Source organism: Podarcis gaigeae (genome assembly GCF_964106915.1).
Source record: "Podarcis gaigeae genome assembly, chromosome: 2".
Classification (NCBI taxonomy): domain Eukaryota; kingdom Metazoa; phylum Chordata; class Lepidosauria; order Squamata; family Lacertidae; genus Podarcis; species Podarcis gaigeae.
This window is the reverse complement of record NC_139679.1, coordinates 126,185,085-126,202,030: the sequence shown is the minus strand read 5'-3', so window position 1 is coordinate 126,202,030 and position 16,946 is coordinate 126,185,085. Positions and strand designations below refer to the sequence as shown.

At 49.6% G+C, this 16,946-nt stretch overlaps 2 protein-coding genes and 1 long non-coding RNA gene across 3 annotated transcripts in view; 2 read left to right on the top strand and 1 right to left on the bottom strand.

Moving 5' to 3' along the window:
* The window catches only part of LOC310838151, an 83,717-nt gene that overhangs the window by 5,302 nt on the left and 61,469 nt on the right, over positions 1–16,946 (top strand). The gene's annotated exons all lie outside the window — the stretch shown is intronic.
* The window catches only part of LOC310838004 (uncharacterized protein), a gene marked incomplete at its 5' end in the record, with an annotated part of 117,012 nt that overhangs the window by 87,890 nt on the left and 12,176 nt on the right, over positions 1–16,946 (bottom strand). The window lies entirely within an intron of this gene.
* Positions 431–4,213, top strand: LOC310837948 (HLA class II histocompatibility antigen, DR alpha chain-like). The gene is made up of 5 exons (XM_083725208.1): positions 431–682; positions 1,791–2,048; positions 2,381–2,665; positions 2,956–3,097; positions 3,250–4,213. Exons 1-5 carry the CDS (start codon positions 574–576, stop codon positions 3,251–3,253), a joined length of 798 nt encoding a protein of 265 aa, XP_083581334.1. The 5' UTR covers positions 431–573; the 3' UTR covers positions 3,254–4,213.

The window sequence follows — 16,946 nt, the reverse complement described above, 5'->3', positions numbered from 1 at the left end:
GCCCCGCGAGCGTCCAATCCGCCTCCGAGCCCAGGCAGCGTCATCGGTCGCCAGGCAGGGAACTCCTGGAAAGAGCATTATCAGGGCTCTCTCGGCTCTCGCTCGACCTGCAAGTTCCTCTTCGCCTTCTCGGCTGCTTCTGAGGTCTCCATCGCTGCGATGCGTGTGACTCAATATCTTCCCGAAAGCCGCCCGGAAAACCTTTGGGGGTTATAAAGCTTAACAGGAATCTGTCAGTTCCATCGAAAACTTTACTCTGGCAGCTTCCCTGGAGGAGACCCCTCCCCTCTTGGGGAGATCCAGCCCCCCACCCCCAAAATATCAGCTGCCCTTTTCGCTCCGTCTCTGGCTGAGGCTCCTGCCTGGGGCTGGTTTACCTGGAGACAGGCTGGTCATCGCCAGGGCGCTTTCTCATTGGCCGAGCGGGCAGGGACTTTTCTGCTCCGCCCAAGCCGCCCCCTGGCCGCCCCCGCCCCACAGCCACTTGGAGGGCGAGCATCCAGGAGGAAGGGGCAAGGGACACTTGGGCTTGAGTCGCCCCTCGCCCGCCTCGGCCCAGGAAGAGCTGCAGAGATGGAGCCCAGGGGAGGAGGAAGAGGAGGAGGAGGAGGAAGAAGAGCCCTTTGCTGCCTCTGGGCGACCCTCCTCCTCGCCCCGCCAAGGGGGGCCGGAGCCCTGAAAGGTCGGGGGCGCAGAAGGAGGGAGGGGGAGATGCCTGGGGAGGGGGGAGAAAGATTGCGCCCCTGGGCGTTGCTGGTGGGTCTCTTGGGCTAAGGGAGGAGAAGCCCCCTCCCCACGACAGGTGCAGAAGCTACACCCGGGAATGCGGAGGGATGGGGGGGGAAGGAAAGTGGACGCCCCCCCCCAGGAAAGAGTGCTGGGAGGTGCGTGGAATGGGGGGTGACGGGCAAGGAGAATTTGGTTCCTCAGGGAAGGTGATCCAGGTTTTTTAAAAAAATGAGAGGGGAAAACGGGGGGGGGGGGAACAGCACTCCCCCCCTACACACACCTAGCTTAAAAGATCGGAGTCTGTGCCCCTAGCCTTTCCTGTTACAAGGAGGGAAAGGGAAATAAAATAAGAATTATTATTCCTCTCTGTGGGCTCGGCTGCCACAGAGACCTGCCTGGTCCGGAAGCCCCCAGTGGTCGCCCCCAAAAGGGATCAGCCCCCATTGCCCCCGAAGACAGAGTGGTCTCTCTCCTGGCACAAAAGGGGCCAGAACCTGCTCTCTTCGGCTACCCCCCCCCCCCCATATCGCCACTTGCCTGGCAGGGAACCCAGCCGGACGCAAAGGGACCTCACTCCCGAGAAGACGCGATTTAGTCTGAGTGAGTGAGTGAACTCCACAAGGAAGTCGGTTTAGGAAAGGAAAGAGGCGCATGGCCAATGGCTCCGTCTGCGTGTCCAGCAGATTTATCTCTATTAAAAGCATGCCCAAAGTTTTAATTCGAGGCATAAGTCACAAATGGTGACGGTGGATGATCCACGGTTGAGAGAGGAAATGAGAGAGGAACAAAGTGGAGATCTAGGCACACGGAGACATGGATGGTTCTCTTAAATGGTTATTCCAACTCCAGTCACCCACATTCAAGTGCACCTTTTGGGGCTTGGAAATGAGGGGATTTTAAAACTGACATGTGTGTGTGTTTGGGAGCAGATGAAGCCCCCCCCCCCGGTCTTCTTAGAGAGCCTTCCTGGTGGTGGCCCCATTCCTAGCAATGCGGCAGGTTCTCCCTCATCCTGCTGCGGGGTCCTAAAGCCTCCCTCTCTCTCTCTCCCACCCCTGCAGTGGAGGACACCCTGGTGGAGCTGGACTTCTTCCAGGAGAGCTTCCCTTCGGAGAAGAAGTCCGGGGAGTTCCTGCTGGAGTTTGACAACGAGGAGATCTTGCACGTGGACTGGGAGAAGAAGCAGAACGTCTGGAGGCTGCCGGACTTCCAGCGCTTCACCAGCTTCGAGGTGCAGGGCGCCCTGGCCAACATCGCCGTCATGAAGAACAACATGGAGGTGCTCATGAAGCGAAGCAACCGCACCCGTGCCCTGAACGGTAGGACACGCGAGGGGGGCAGGGGAGAGAGCTGGGGGGCAAGCAGGGGGTGGTCTCTTGGCTTCTGACCCGGAAGACCCTTCAGGACCCCTTTCTGCCTCCCCAGAGGGAACTCTGCTCCAGGGAGCCAGTCCTTGGCTGACGGAGACAGGCTAAAAGGGGAGGGAAACCTGATGGGAGGGGCAGCACTGCACTCTGTACAAGCTCAGAGGCATTCCCAAACCTGAACACCCGGGGCAGAAATACCCACAGCAGCTAATTGCTATGCTTTCCATTTCTAGACTGCTTCAAATGGGTTTTAATCCCCTTTCTTTCTCCATCTCCTTCCTCAGTTGCTCCTTCGGCCACTGTGTACCCGGAAAATGCCGTGGAACTGGGGGACCCCAACGTCCTCATCTGCTTTGTGGACAGGTTCTCCCCCCCAGTGCTGAACGTCACCTGGCTGAAGAACAACGAGGTGGTCTCCGAGGGCGTGGAGGAGACAGACTTCTACCCCAGTGTGGACAACACTTTCCGCAAGTTCTCCTACCTCCCCTTCGTCCCTCAGCAGGGAGACATCTACGTCTGCCAGGTGGAACACTGGGGCATCCCAGAGGGAAAGATGGAGAAGATCTGGGGTAAGCACCGGGCAGGATTGGGCCTTTTCTCTGGGACTTGAACTCAGAAACCCAGATTCATGGCTTATAAGAAACAAGTTCTGAAGATCAGAGTAATTTATGCAAGTGAAGTATACTTGCAGTTTTGAATAATTTATTCCTCTTGAGTTAGTTTCTTTCACTTTAACTTAAATGTGAGCATTAAGGGCTGTGGGACAGGTGTGTCAGGACTCCTGGGTTCTTTCTTCCGCTGAACACACACAGAGAAACAGAGTCCCCCCTTAGCCCTGTCCTCTCTCTCTCCATCCCAGTTTCCAAGGCGCCCTCTCCCATCCCGGAGACGATGGAGAACGTGCTGTGTGCCCTGGGCTTGGCCTTTGGCATCCTGGGCATCATCGCTGGCACCATCCTTTTCTTCAAGGCCATGAGGATGAACGATCGCAGGGGCTTCATGTGAGTCGAACCCGTTTCCCTTCATGGGCTCAGAGACAAATACAAGGGAAGCCAAAATACACAGCAAAGGGGTGGGGTGGGCCTCATCCTGCCCAGAAGGTGCTCAGCCTCCATACTCCCAGCTCACCATCTCCCTTCTCCTTCCTTTTCAGATAATGGGGGATTCCTTTCCTGACAGCCTCTTCCTTAAACCCTCTCAGCTCAGCTCCTTTGCCAAGAGTCTCTTCTGCTACAAATCAGCTGGAAGGAGTTGCTTCCTCCGTGTGCAGATTATCCTCAGAAGCTTTTCTGATAATATGTTTAGCTTTTGAGAACAATTATGATAGCCAAAGATGCTTAGCTAGACTTACAGTACTTTTCTCCCTTTTATGTTTCCCTCTTAGCAAAGAAATTGCTCTAGGAGTGTTTAATTAAATTGGTAAAGTACATGTTTTACTCACATTAATGTCTTGCCATGGTTCAACATTTACAGCTCCCTCTATGCAGGTTCTGAAACTCCCTGGTGCCTTTGCTTTTGTCTGTCTAGTAACTGTGCATTTTATTGAATCATAGAATTGTAGAGTTGGAAGGGACCCTAAGGGTCATCTAGTCCAGCCCCCTGCATTGCAGGAATCTCACCTAAATCATCTCTGACAGAGAGGTTTGTGGTTTGGCTGCAGATCCTCCCACAAACTCCATGGTTGAGTCAGGATAGTTTTCTGTGGGGTTTTCCTCCTTTGCCCCCCTTGCATCTGCATGGCTCAAGGAGACCCCCTGCCAACAGAGTGTCAGGCATACTAATTCCTATCTCCACCCCACTTACCCAAAACCATTCACCTCCCTCTCCAGTTTTTGGAGAGAGCCTTACTCAGTTACGTGCATTGCACTGCAGGAATACACGCCTCAGGTGTTTCCTTAATCCCAAAGAGGATTCATCCAGCTTGTTGGGGACGTTTAGCTGCTAAGAGACCCCAAACACCTTTCTCGTCCACATAAAGCAGAGTTGTATCTGTGTAGAGGAAAATATCTCTTCTTCTTCTGCAAAACTTTCCCAATGGCTTCTGTGCAGCCCAATTGCTGTTTTTCATACATGCTCCCATATTTCAAAAGCAATGAATAAATCTTACAGTTTGTTGATTTGTTTCTAGTGCTGTTTTCTCTGCTTATAAGCTCTGAATATATTTATTATTTCAAAGCAAAAAGGTGAACCGTTGAGGAAATCGGTAGCACTGCAACCAGAATGTCTAAATTGACCCCTCGTGTCTTTAGGGCCAAATTCTGGTAGATAAAAGAAGACCACGGAAGCCAGCTGGAGCAGAGGGACCATTATCAGTCTGATAACCCAACTCTTCTGATCCTCAGGGCCTGCTGTAGGTTGTGTGATGCCCCAAACCATTATCCCACAGGACCCATGGATTCCCACTCTGGGAAACAGAGAAACAGAACAGCCCACCCCCCAGTCCTAAAATGCCTCACCAGATCAAAGCACCTGCTCTTCCTGAGACTGGAGTGAGTGATGGGGGGAAGAGGGAGGAAATGTGCAGAGACCCCCTCCAAATGCAGTGTGCATGACTACATGTCTTCTGCCAGGGGGAACAACGCACATTGGAGAGGGGGACTTGCAAGGCCAGGATGCGACTCAGTCAGCCAAGCCAGACCTCCATCATGATTTGGCTGTGTTGCCTGGATCATGCCTTAAAACTTCACTCTTTTCTGGTAAATTAATGCAAGTTGGAGGAGTTGTTCAGCTCTTTCTCTCCCCCGCCCCCTTGCAAGAGTCCCCAGAAGGTAAATGACACCACCAAGTGGGATTTGGGAGAGGCGTCCTTCCTGGCGTCAAGCCTTGAGAAGGAAGGAACATCACAGAGGCCAACAGACAAGGCCCAGCTTCCTGTGCAATCTCATACCTTCTTCTGGATCTCAAATGGGTGGGATCCAAATTGGGGGGTGGGGTGGTGGTGAGCCAATTAATGCAGCAAGACAAAGGCAGAGTTTGGCAGAGGGGCAGGGCAGGAGTGCCGCCAGGGCAAGACCTGGGGGCAGAAGGCCAGAGCCCCAGTCGGCAGAAGGAGCAGGAGGCCCCTCAAGGCTGCAGGGCTGACTCTCCACATCTGGAAGCAGCTGAAGGAACACATGCTACCAGTAAGGGGGAGTAAGAGTCTAGCATGGCCAAGAGACCCCAAGTGAGCTAGAAGGGGCCCCTGAGCAGTGATCCTTCAGTATTGCAACATTTCTCAAATCTGGGATAAGTCTGGTCTGGTGCAAGTGAACAGGGGCCTCCACAGCAGGAGGGCTGATCCCCAAAAGTCAGAAGTTGGAGAAGGGCTGATCCAGAGGGAAAGGGTGAGGGAGAAAGTGGGGTGCGGGTGGCCTGATCTTTGCAGACTGTCTTCCTCCTCCGTCCTCCCTCTTGCCTATCAAAGGCTCCTTCTCCCCTTCAGCAGCCCAGGACACAGTCAGAGACCAGCCAGTGCTGCACTCGAAGGGGTTTGGCAAGAGCAACGCGTTTCCTGCCCAGCAACTGATGACCAGTCAGCATCCGGACCTGTGATTGTCTCCCATCAAGCCTCCCCTCCAGGAAAGTCCCCAGAAGGACAACACAATAGACCCCCCCCCCCAAAGCAGCATCAGCAGCAATAGCAACTCGGCTTTACCCCTCCCCCAACCCTGTTTTGTGCTTCAGCGCAGAAGTGGAGATTGTGACATTCGGGTTCCCTCGAAAAAGGAACTTTTTAAACAAGTCATAATTGGAGCATCTCTGGCTTTCAGATCCGCTTCAAAGAATTACGGGGGGAGGGGGGAGTTAAAAGGCTCTCTTCTCCCCACTGTCAATAATCATCCCATGTAAAACGTGAAATCCAACACTCTAATTTCTGTTTTGGGGCTTAAAGGCAAAACTGCAAATGGTAGACTCCAACAACAACACCAATGTTTGCAAGCTGTGAGCTTGTGCCACCCTCTACATTTTGCATTTTGCTTCAAAGAGGAAGGAGGCAATTTTATCCCAGCACTCAGGGGCCCCCCACCTTTGCACCTCGTTTATCTGAAGGAAAAAATGCTTCAAAAAAGGACCAAACAAATAGGGTGTAAGAATGGGCACAGCCGTGGGGGGTGGGGGTGGGCAGCAGCCCCCAATCAATAAAAATCAATTGAAATACAAAGCAAACTGAGGTTCTGCCTCCTAACAAAAGGCCTGCCCCCCCGAAAAATAATCATGGCTACGCCCACGGTCGCAGGTTATCTGTACATGAGCTTCCAGTCCCCTAACTGGATTTGCACATTGGCCCAGTTCCTGGTGGGGGCACAAAAGAGCAGCAACACCTGAGGGCAAAGGCTCAGTTCAAGAGTGGAGGAGTCACTTCCACAGAGAAGGACCTTGGACCCTGGAGAGAGAGAGAGAGAGAGAGAGAGGAGGAAAAGGGTCAAAATCCCTTCGGAATACAAGATGCTCAGGGATGGGCTGCCAGGGGACAAACTGGGTATGAGAAATGTGGGTTTTGTGGACCCCCAGAGGCACTGAGGGTGTAAACCTCAGATCTACCGTATATTCCACGATGGCTCCCATGGGAGAAAGGGAGAAAGGACTGCTCCTCTGTAGCTGCAGCTTCATGTTTTTGCTGCCCTCTCCCCAATGTGAAGGAGAAGCAGAATAACCTCCCTGCAAGCAGGAAACGGGGGCAACGGCTTGGCCTGCAGCCTTTCTCCCTGCTGTGCTAGATTTCTCCTTGCAGGCAGTGCCAGTGTAATTTGCGTGTCCATGCAGCTCCTGCCTGAGGCTGGGAAGGAGGCCTCTTGGTGGAAGAAACAGACCAAGAGGAGGGGGGCAAAGGGGGTCCCTGGACAGGAGGGGCAGGATCCAGGCAGCCTACTCCCTGGTGACAGAAGCAGGACTTCTGGGCCCATAGCACGTGTCTCCCTCCCCCACCTCTCCCTCCTTCTGCCCCCTTGTTTCTGGCAGCAGAGGAGACGCTGCAGAAAGGCGCTAGGGGGAGTTTCGCTTCCCCCCACATGGAGGCCTGGAGCACAGCTCAGCATTCAGGGAAATGAAAGAGGGAAGCTGGCCACGATCCAGGAGACGGAGGTCAACAGGGAACGCAGCAAAACCTCCTCACAGAGAAGTAGCTTCCAGCCCCCCCCACAGAACAGCCCCCCCTTCAGCCCAGCAGCAATGGCTTAAGAGGAATTGCCGTTTTAGTGAAGGACCCCCTTGGGAATGGCTGAGCTGAATGGAGTGGGGCTGGGCAAGCCCCATAGCATCCTCTGCTAGAGGAATAGGGGCCCCTTGGCTCAAGGTGGGGGGAGATTTCCTTGGAGAGCAGCCCCCTCCCTCTTGCATCAGGAGAGCAAAGTGGGTCATCTGTTCCTAAGGCAGGAGGGAGGAGGAAGAGGGGAGAAGGGGCAGAGACCCCTCCAAGTCCTCAAGGCTATGGGGCACAACCCACAGGAGAGGGTGGGGCTGTGTTTCAGGTCAACCAAGGCCAGGATGTGGCCCAGTCAGGCTGGCCAGACCTCCTTCATGAGTCGGGTGTGGGGCAGAGACAGGTCTCTTCAACCTCTCCAGACCCCAGACCCTTTTTCGACCCAAACATGCAGTTCTCCATCTTTATATCTGCGAGGTCTCAGGGCTCCAGTTTCAGCCCCCATGGGATCAGGCTGCGACCCACCAGTGGAAGACCAGAACATGTCCCTGCACCCCCAGGGAAGGAGTCACTGCTTTCGGGGGTCTTGATCTGCTGTTTCCCCTCCTCTCCCCATTCTGTGCCTTGCAGAAATGCCTCCTTCCAGAAATGAATGCAAGTCGAAAGAGTCGTCTTCCAGCTCTTCCTCCCCCTGGCAAGAGGCTCCAGGAGGGACATGACCCCCCAGAGAGGAGTTTGGGAGAGGCGTCCCATCTGGGGCCAAGGCTTCTGCAGGGACATCACAGGGACGGACAGACAAGGCCCAGCCTGCTCTGCAATATTATACCTTGCAGCTGTCACGGTTTCTTTAGAAGGGAAAATAGGATCCTTTTTGCAAATCCTCTTTCAGCAAAAGAGCAAACATTCTCCTGGATCTCAAGGCAGAAGCAAAGGAGAACCTTCAGCCAAGTATTGTGTGGGGAGGGGGGCCAGGGGAGCTGCCAGGGCAAGGCTGTGGGGCAGGAGGCCAGGGCCCCCCTCAGCAGACAGAGCCGAAGGTCCTGTGAATGTGAAAGGGCCGATTTGCCTAATTTGAAAGTAAGTGAAGCAAGACATGTGACCATTAGAAGAAGGAGAGTAAGTGCCAAAAGTCTAAAGTTATCCCAGGGGCTTTTAAGTGAGGTTTGGTGGTTTCCGTGGGATGAGCAGAGCAGCCTCTCCCCAATTTCATCCCTGAAAAGGCTGGTCCTCCAGGAGAGACACAGGGAGGGGGGTGAGGGCTCCACAGCAGGTGGGCTGATCCCACAAAGGAGGACTGATTCTATGCAAGGGGTGAGGAGGGGCAATGGGGTGGGGGTAAGCTGGCTTTTCCTTCTTTTCTCTCCCCTTTCCCTAGCCTAGAGAAAGATTCCTTGTTGCCATCAGCAGCCAGGGACAGAGTCAGAGAGGAGAACAAGAAGTGTTGGGTTTGGCAACAGCTGGATCTTCCCTGCCCAGCAACTGATGATCAGGCAGCCTCAGAGCCTGTGATTGGCTCTGGTTGAGGTTCAGGAAAGTCCCCAGCCACTTAGCCCTCCCAGAAGACAACAGCAAGGTCAAGGCTGGCAGCCCCCTCCTTCAGAAATGCATCAATCACCAGCTCTTCCTGGGGGTAGAGTGATGGGGGGCGGAGAGAGAGCATGCGCAGAGAGACCCCTCCAAATCCAGTGGAGATGAATGGAGGTATTCTGCCAGGGGAGGACAGGGGTGTGCCGTATTTTAGGTCCGTCAAGGCCAGGATGTGGCCCAGTCAGACTGGCCAGACGTCCATCATGAGCTGGACATGCCCTGCAACCGGTAGGGGAGAATTTGCTGCTTTCTGGTGATATAAAAATTTAATAATAATAATTTATTATTTATACCCCACCCATCTGGCTGGGTCTCCCCAGCCACTCTGGGCGGCTTCCAACAAAGTATTAAAATACAGTGGTCTGTTAAACATTAAAAGCTTCCCTAAACAGGGCTGCCTTCAGATGTCTTCTAAAAGTCTGGTAGTTGTTGTTCTCTTTGACATCTGGTGGGAGGGTGTTCCACAGGGCAGGTGCCACTACTAAGAAGGCCCTCTGCCTGGTTCCCTGTAACTTGGCTTCTTGCAATGAGGGAACCACCAGAAGGCCCTCGGAGCTGGACCTCAGTGTCCGGGCAGAATGATGGGGGTGGAGACGCTCCTTCAGGTATACTGGACTGAGACCGTTTAGGGCTTTAAACACTTTGAATTGTGCTCAGAAACGTACTGGGAGCCAATGTAGGTCTTTCAAGATGGGTGATATATGGTCCTGGCAGCCGCTCTCAGTCACTATAGTCTAGCTGCTGCATTTTGGATTAATTGCAGTTTCCGGGTCACCTTCAAAGGTAGCCCCACGTAGAGCGCATTGCAGTAATCCAAGCAAGAAATAACCTCCAAGTCACCTTCAAAGGTAGCCCCACGTAGAGAGCATTGCAGTAGTCCAAGCGGGAGATAACCAGAGCATGCACCACTCTGATGAGACAGTCTGTGGGCAGGTAGGGTCTCATCCTGCGTACCAGATGGAGCTGGTAAACAGCTGCCCTTTTTCCTCTCAATAGCCACTCATTCAATGCAGTGTGACTAATAAAGGACTTTATTTGGAGTGTTTGAGGTGTTGAAACATAGTTGCAGGCATGTGTGTTACTTCATATTCTTTTACATGTTACCTTGTGTTCAACGAATATTCCCCACAGATTATTGTAACAGTTTACTGCAAATGTTACTGCTTGAGGCAAATGTATTCCAGTTTCAACGGACCTTTGTTTGTTGCTGTTGTTACTGTTCCACTGGATAAATGTTAGAGGGTATGAAGAAGCCTTGAGTCGGGGGAAAGGGGGGGTAAAAACAGACTGACAGACAAACAAGCCGCCTGAGGTGGGAAACGGTCCACCCATTTAGACTTGTGAATGGCAGTCCTTAACTGGCCAGCCAAAGCTATGGAACTTGACAAAGGACCTGATTTGGCTCCTTTCCTCCTCAAGATTCTACCCCACGTGCCCAGGATCAGATTCTGGGAAGGGACGCCGAGGGGCACGCACATTCGCAAACGCAGATAATAGGATTGCAGGCTGTCACTAAACAAAGAGCAACGTTTCTTCTGGATTTCAGTTTGGTGGGATTCCAAGTACAGTGGTACCTCGGGTTAAGTACTTAATTCGTTCCAGAGCTCCGTTCTTAACCTGAAACTGTTCTTAACCTGAAGCACCACTTTAGCTAATGGGGCCTCCTGCTGCCGTGGTGCAATTTCTGTTCTCATCCTGAAGCAAAGTTCTTAACCCGAGGTACTATTTCTGGGTTAGCGGAGTCTGTAACCTGAAGCGTATGTAACCCGAGGTACCACTGTATGACTTCCGGGTGGGGGTGTCGTCAGGGTCAGACTTGGGGGAAGGGGCAGGAGGCTTATAGGGCTCCACACAGCAGAAGGACCAGGGCTTGCTCCAAAACTCCTTGCGTCTCTCGGAAGTGGAGCTTACTGGAGTTTCACTGCTCTGCAACCTTACCTCCCGGGGTGGGCGCGTTCCAAAAAGAACCTGAAGTATTGGAAGTTTCTGCACAATTGGGGGGGGGGGGCAAAAGGAGCCCCTCGAGAGACGGGAGATTTCACAAAGGGGCGGGTGGGCAACCCCCTCCCCCTTATATTGCACGAAAGGAAATCGGGAAGGCCATGTTACCGAGGAGGACTCTTCGCCGGAATTCACAAAGATCAGACAACGAATCCTGTTTCCCCGCCGTTTCCCCTTTTGTCTTCCCTTCAAAGGGTGGGGATAACGTGAAATAAAACCACATCCATTCAAGACCTCCGCCCCACACACCTTAGAAAAGCCCAGCCAATCAGGAGTCACCATTTCAACAGCACCCAAACCGTGGACCAATCGGAAGCTTCCGTTCTGACAGCCGCTACGACCGTTTAGCCAATGAGAAGCGCTCGGCTGCTGACAGTTGTGAAGCAGCGCCCCCTAAAAAAGGAAAGGGCTACGCAGGTACTGCACCTCTCAAAGCGTTGCTTCTTCAAACGGGGCTCAGCCAAGTTTCACAGCAGAGGATGCCCGCTGGGTTCCAGCGATATTGTGAATTCCAACCTTGCAACCTAGTTGCATCAAATGTAATCCCTAGATTTTCTCTGCGCCTATTCCTCTAGGTGTCATTGATTTTCATCATTCTGAGCTTATTCAGATCAGAGGGGGAGTGGGTAACAGGAGAGGGCTCAGAGATTCTACTGGGGGCAGCCATAATCCACAGGAATCTTCCTCTAAGGCCATGATCTGAGATCCCAGGCAAGACAAAAGGGTGCATTTGACTTGACTCAGGGAGCAAGTGTCACAGTGAACACAGGTATGAAAGGTATGTTTGATTGACTGCGACTCAGATTTCTGCCTGTCACCACACCACTTTTTCAACATAACCAATGATGGATTTATGATCCGATCGAAATCATAGACCTCACGCCTCACGCCTCCCTTTTTTGTATTCCACTTAAAAATTGGTTCAGCAAATTCGTATCCTATTGGTTTTTCCATAGTTATTTTTCCTCACATATTTTAACTTCAAACTTTCATCAAATATCAATCCTCTCTTACGTAATCTTTTGCCTTATTACTAGAACCCCTTCATTTCATTTCAATGTCATCAACATTCAAAAATTTTACAATGTTTCTGTAAATAGATTTTAAATTTCCTCCAATCTTCTTCCACCAACTCTTCTCCCTGGTCTCGAATTCTGCCAGTCATTTCCGTCATTTCCATGTAATCGATTACTTGCATCTGCCATTCTTCCAGGGTGGGTAGGTCTTGTGTCTTCTAATGCTTTGCGATGAGTATTCTTGCTGCTGCTGTAGCGTACAAAAAGAAAGTTCTGTCCTTCTTTGGCACCAATTGGCCGACTATGCCCAGGAGAAAGGCCTCTGGTTTCTTCAGGAAAGTATATTTAAATACCTTTTTCATTTCATTATAGATCATTTCCCAGAAGGCCTTAATCCTTGGGCACGTCCACCAAAGGTGAAAGAATGTACCTTCAGTTTCTTTACATTTCCAACATTTATTATCGGGCAAGTGATAAATTTTAGCATAGGTCGAATTTGAAGCTTTCCTTGCTTGGTCCAACATAAGGTAGTAGCAGCTACAACCATACATACAACTGTAGAAATTAGGGGCACACATTCTCTTACAGTAGACCAGCACCAGATTAAAAAAAACATAAAACACATACAGTTGCATTCAAATTATTCAACCCCCATTGCAAATCAGGTGTATTATGAAGATTTACAGACTTTCAGCTGTTTGCCATGAGCAAATCAAACAAAAGAAATTGAAACAGCTCAACACAATGGATGCATCAGTTGGTTCCCCCAAATTCAGCTGAAAACGTTGTGTAGATATCAATTAAGTCCATATTGTCAGTTAGTTCAAAAAAAGTTTTGGGTAGTCTGCCGTCTTTTGATAAGCTTTGACCTTGTGACTTGTCCATATTTGTGGAGACCACTCCGTTCATATCTCCCATCAAAATGATGTTAGTGTAGTCTAAATAGTCCAGGATTGTCTCATGCAGTTTCTTGTAAAATTCTGATTTTCCCTCATTCGGTGCATAAATTCCTAATAACAAAATTTTTCTCCTTGAGTCTGTATTTCAATAGCCAAAATTCTTCCTTGCTCATCTTTAAATAAAAATTTTGGTGACAGGCTCTCCTTTGCATAGATCACCACTCCTCTTTTCTTAACTTTGTCCGATGAAATAAATTCTTGGCCTAATCTTTTATTAATCAAAACTTTTCTATGGAGCCTGGTCACGTGTGTTTCCTGCAAGCAAATAATATCCAATTGTTCTTTCTTCAATATATGAAAAATTCTTCTTCTTTTCTCTGGGGAATTTCCACCATTTATGTTCCAACTAAGCAACTGCAGAGACATCCTGGATCAAACTATTTGTCCTGTGGTGGCGTCCCTTTCTTTTGGTCCTCTTGTCCCGAGGGTATAGGTACTGGTACAGGTGTAGGTAATGGTGGTGGCCAGGCTCCTGTTGTCCCTTTCTGTAGGTCCTCTTCGTAATCGTTCAGAAACTTTTGTTGGTCTTCTGCTGATCTGATTTTAACTTTCTTTCCTTTAAAATTAAAAGATAGTCCTTGAGGGAACTCCCACCTGTAGGGAATTGAGTTGCCTCTCAGTAATTTTACAAGTTCCGTGTAAGTCCCTCTAAGATCCAAAAGCTGTTTAGGTATGTCTCTATAAATTTCAGCTCTGTTGCCCTGAATGACAAGCGATTTTCCAAAGTGGAGGCCTAATATTTTATCTCTCTCTTGCTTAGATCTTAAAACAATCAGACAGTCTCTAGGTTTATCCTTCCTCGTCACTCTTCCCAATCTGAAAGCAGTCACAATTTTAAAATCTTTATCCTCTTCAATACCCCAGAACTTTGAAATTTCTGATGTCAAGTAGCCGATCAAATCCTCCTGTTCTAGTTCTGGAATAGCTCTAAGTCTCAGATTGCTTTCCCTATTTCTCAGTTCAGTCATCGACCAGTAGGCCTGCTGGTCATTTATCTGTTTGTGTAACGGCTTCACCTCCACCTTTAATGCCTCAACTTTCAAGTTGGCTTCCTCTGCTTTTTGTTTGGCTTCCTCAGCCAGTTTGTGGTTCTCTACTGTTGCTTCTTGAAGGTTCCCAATTGCTTGTGTATGTTGTGCCACCTGGTCAGACAATTTATTTATTGAGGATGTGGCTTGATCAATTTTAGTCGAGTGTTCATCCGCCTTTTTATTTAGAATTGCCAGTTGTTCTAGAATCTGATTCAAAACTTTTTCAGACCCTCCTGAAGCCATATCCCCTGTAGGTGTCAGCTCATCCACCTCTTTTGGTGTTTCTAGAACAGTTGGGACCGATGATCTGCGTGGTTGGGAAGTCAAAGTTGTTTGTACCAATTGTTTTGCCTTTGTTTTAGCCAAACTTGTTTTCGCTGCCTCGCTCATTCCAATCCCTTCTGTATCTCAAGGTCAAACTGTAAATGTTCCCATGAGAGAGACAGTTCCAGAATGTAAACAACCAGGCAACAGAGAGTCAAAACAAAATGTAGTTCCCAAGGAATTATAAATCCGAAATCCTCTAGGGGGAGTAATAAAGTTCAACCAAAGGAAAGAATTTTCCCTTCCTTGCAAGCCCAACAATCCACAAAGGAACAACAATCCAAAGTGAAACAACTGAGGTTCCAAGCAGTCTTTTAGTTTCTTTTTAGCATTGAGCTTTTCCCAACTTAAAACAATGTCTCAGAAGTGGTGCAAGAAACAGTTTCTCTATATCTTCGATATTGTAGCCTTAATATGTAACACTTTCAACATTAAGAATAGTATCCACAATTTAGCAGTTTGACAGCTCTTCTTTACACTGGCAGACCTCAGATTGGCTTCTTCTGTTACTTATAGATCCCAAAGGAAGAAGCAAAGTCCAGTCAGAAAATCAGCAAAAAAAACTCCACAATTAACTCCTTTAGTCTCAACCGATAGTTCTACCATCTGCACGAAATCCAAACTTTATAGTTCTTTCACAGCGCTTCCCGCTTTTTAAAACTTTACTTTGATCTCTTAAGCACGGTGGGGAGACGGACTTCCTGGTTACATCTCCCGTTTTCAGCCAAATTAAAGTATTTTAGTCCCGCTAATTTTAGGTCCCCTTACTCACGGGTTGTGGTTGCAGATCTAATGTTCCAAGAAGAAAGGTCGGCGCTCATCAGCAGCAGCCGCGCGGCTTTGCTTCCCGCAGAAAGAGCGATGAACTCACAGCGCCGCTCCCCCTTTCACGTTCCGGAGCCCCTTACGAGGTCCCTTCTTCGTTTCTGGGGGGGCTTCTGGCGCCTGCCGAGTCCCACGGCCACGAGCTCGCTCTGCTCGTGGTTTTTCTGGATGGGTCGCCGCTATGCCGCAGCGAACGACCCTTTCCTGCGGAGCCCCTCTTCAGAGCGCGAAGAGGACCGCCATTGCTGTTTCGCGCCGCCTCCGGAAGTCCCATATAACACCGGTCTTGAAAGACCTACATTGGCTCCCAGTACGTTTCCGAGCACAATTCAAAGTGTTGGTGCTGACCTTTAAAGCCCTAAATGGCCTCGGTCCAGTATATCTGAAGGAGCGTCTCCTCCCCCATCGTTCTGCCCGGACACTGAGGTCCAGTTCCGAGGGCCTTCTGGCGGTTCCCTCACTGCGAGAGGCCAAGTTACAGGGAACCAGGCAGAGGGCCTTCTCGGTAGTGGCGCCCGCCCTGTGGAATGCCCTCCCATCAGATGTCAAAGCGATAAACAACTACCTGACATTCAGAAGACATCTGAAGGCAGCCCTGTTCAGGGAAGTTTTTAATATGTGACATTTTAGTGTATTTTTCATCTCTGTTGGAAGACGCCCAGAGTGGGCGGGGTACAAATAATAATAATAATAAATAATAATAATAAATAATAATAATAATAATAATAATAATAATAATAATAATAATAATAATATTGTCACGGATGCTTGTTTTTGCCATTCTCAAAAGTGTGAATTTATTCCCCAAAATGTATTTGGGGAACCTTAATCCCATTGTTCCTTTGCAGATTTATATACAGAATCAACCCCTTAAATGCTGAGTTCCAAGAGGTTCAATGAACAGATGGTTTGCAGTGGAAGAGATCTGCACAAGTAGCCAAGTGTGAAGCAGTAAAAACGAAAGTGCAACCTTGTGAGCAGAATACTCCACACATCTTGGGGTCTTTGTGTAATAATTGTGCAAGTCAGACTTGAGGCAAGCGCTGAAGGCTCTTCAGGGCTGGCAACCTCTTCCCAATCCCAATCCCACTGGGTTCCAACAACCGCACTAACACTTAACTGTACAGAATAGGCACCTGGATGCAGAAGCCAATCCAAAGGGGTGGCTGGTAGTGGAGGTGGTGAAATGCATAAGTTCTGAGTTTTTCATGTGCGCTAAAACTCAGCCTGCTTGGTTGTTGTTTTTTATATATAAAATTTTTTTTTACCAGTATGTTATAATATTATTGTTTTAGTTAAATAAATTGTTCAAGTTGTTACTAAGGAAATGATTATTTTTCTCCTTCCAATAAATTACAGCAGAAATGTTGTCCAAATATACACAGTTAACTTATTAAACCTCAGAATGATTTCATAATTATCTGTCTATGTCGGACACAACTAAACGACTAAACAACAACATACTGACTAGTGATTTACCGTAAATTGTGATTGAAATCAATTTGATTTATATCAAATCCACCCTGATTGCAATCTGCCACAATGTCTGAAATAAGGCTGGAACTATACAGAGGCGAACAGGACAATGTCCTGGCAGCTGCTACTACTTAGGGGTCTGAAATGGATAAATGAAAATATCATCAATCATCACACACTCAGTTTCATCAGCAGGGAAGCCAAGATGCATCCTAGCAGGACTTTTGGGTTTGGGCTTGGCTACCAAATGGTGGTACTCAGGACAATCCAAAGTATGGAGATGAGTCCTAGTAAATAGAGATAACCTGGTAGTGTCATCAGGGAAGGGGGGGAGAAGGGGGGTCAGGGGTGCTGGAAGGGGAGGGGTCTCTGTCGAGGCTCCTCCCCTTCCTTTAACCCTTCCCTGGACTCCCTCTCTCCCTTTCCCCAGCCAGGCGCCCCACGACCCCAGGGAGAATGGGGGGCCTCAGTCCCACCCCCAGCCATGCTTGGGGTCCTCCTTCCCCTTCCCG

Coding starts and splice junctions, on each gene's coding strand:
- LOC310837948 (XM_083725208.1), top strand. CDS start 574: ATGGAGCCCAGGGGAGGAGGAAGAGGAGGAGGAGGAGGAAGAAGAGCC. Junction 683..1,790: donor GGGGGCCGGAGCCCTGAAAG/GTCGGGGGCGCA, acceptor CCACCCCTGCAG/TGGAGGACACCCTGGTGGAG. Junction 2,049..2,380: donor CCGCACCCGTGCCCTGAACG/GTAGGACACGCG, acceptor CTCCTTCCTCAG/TTGCTCCTTCGGCCACTGTG.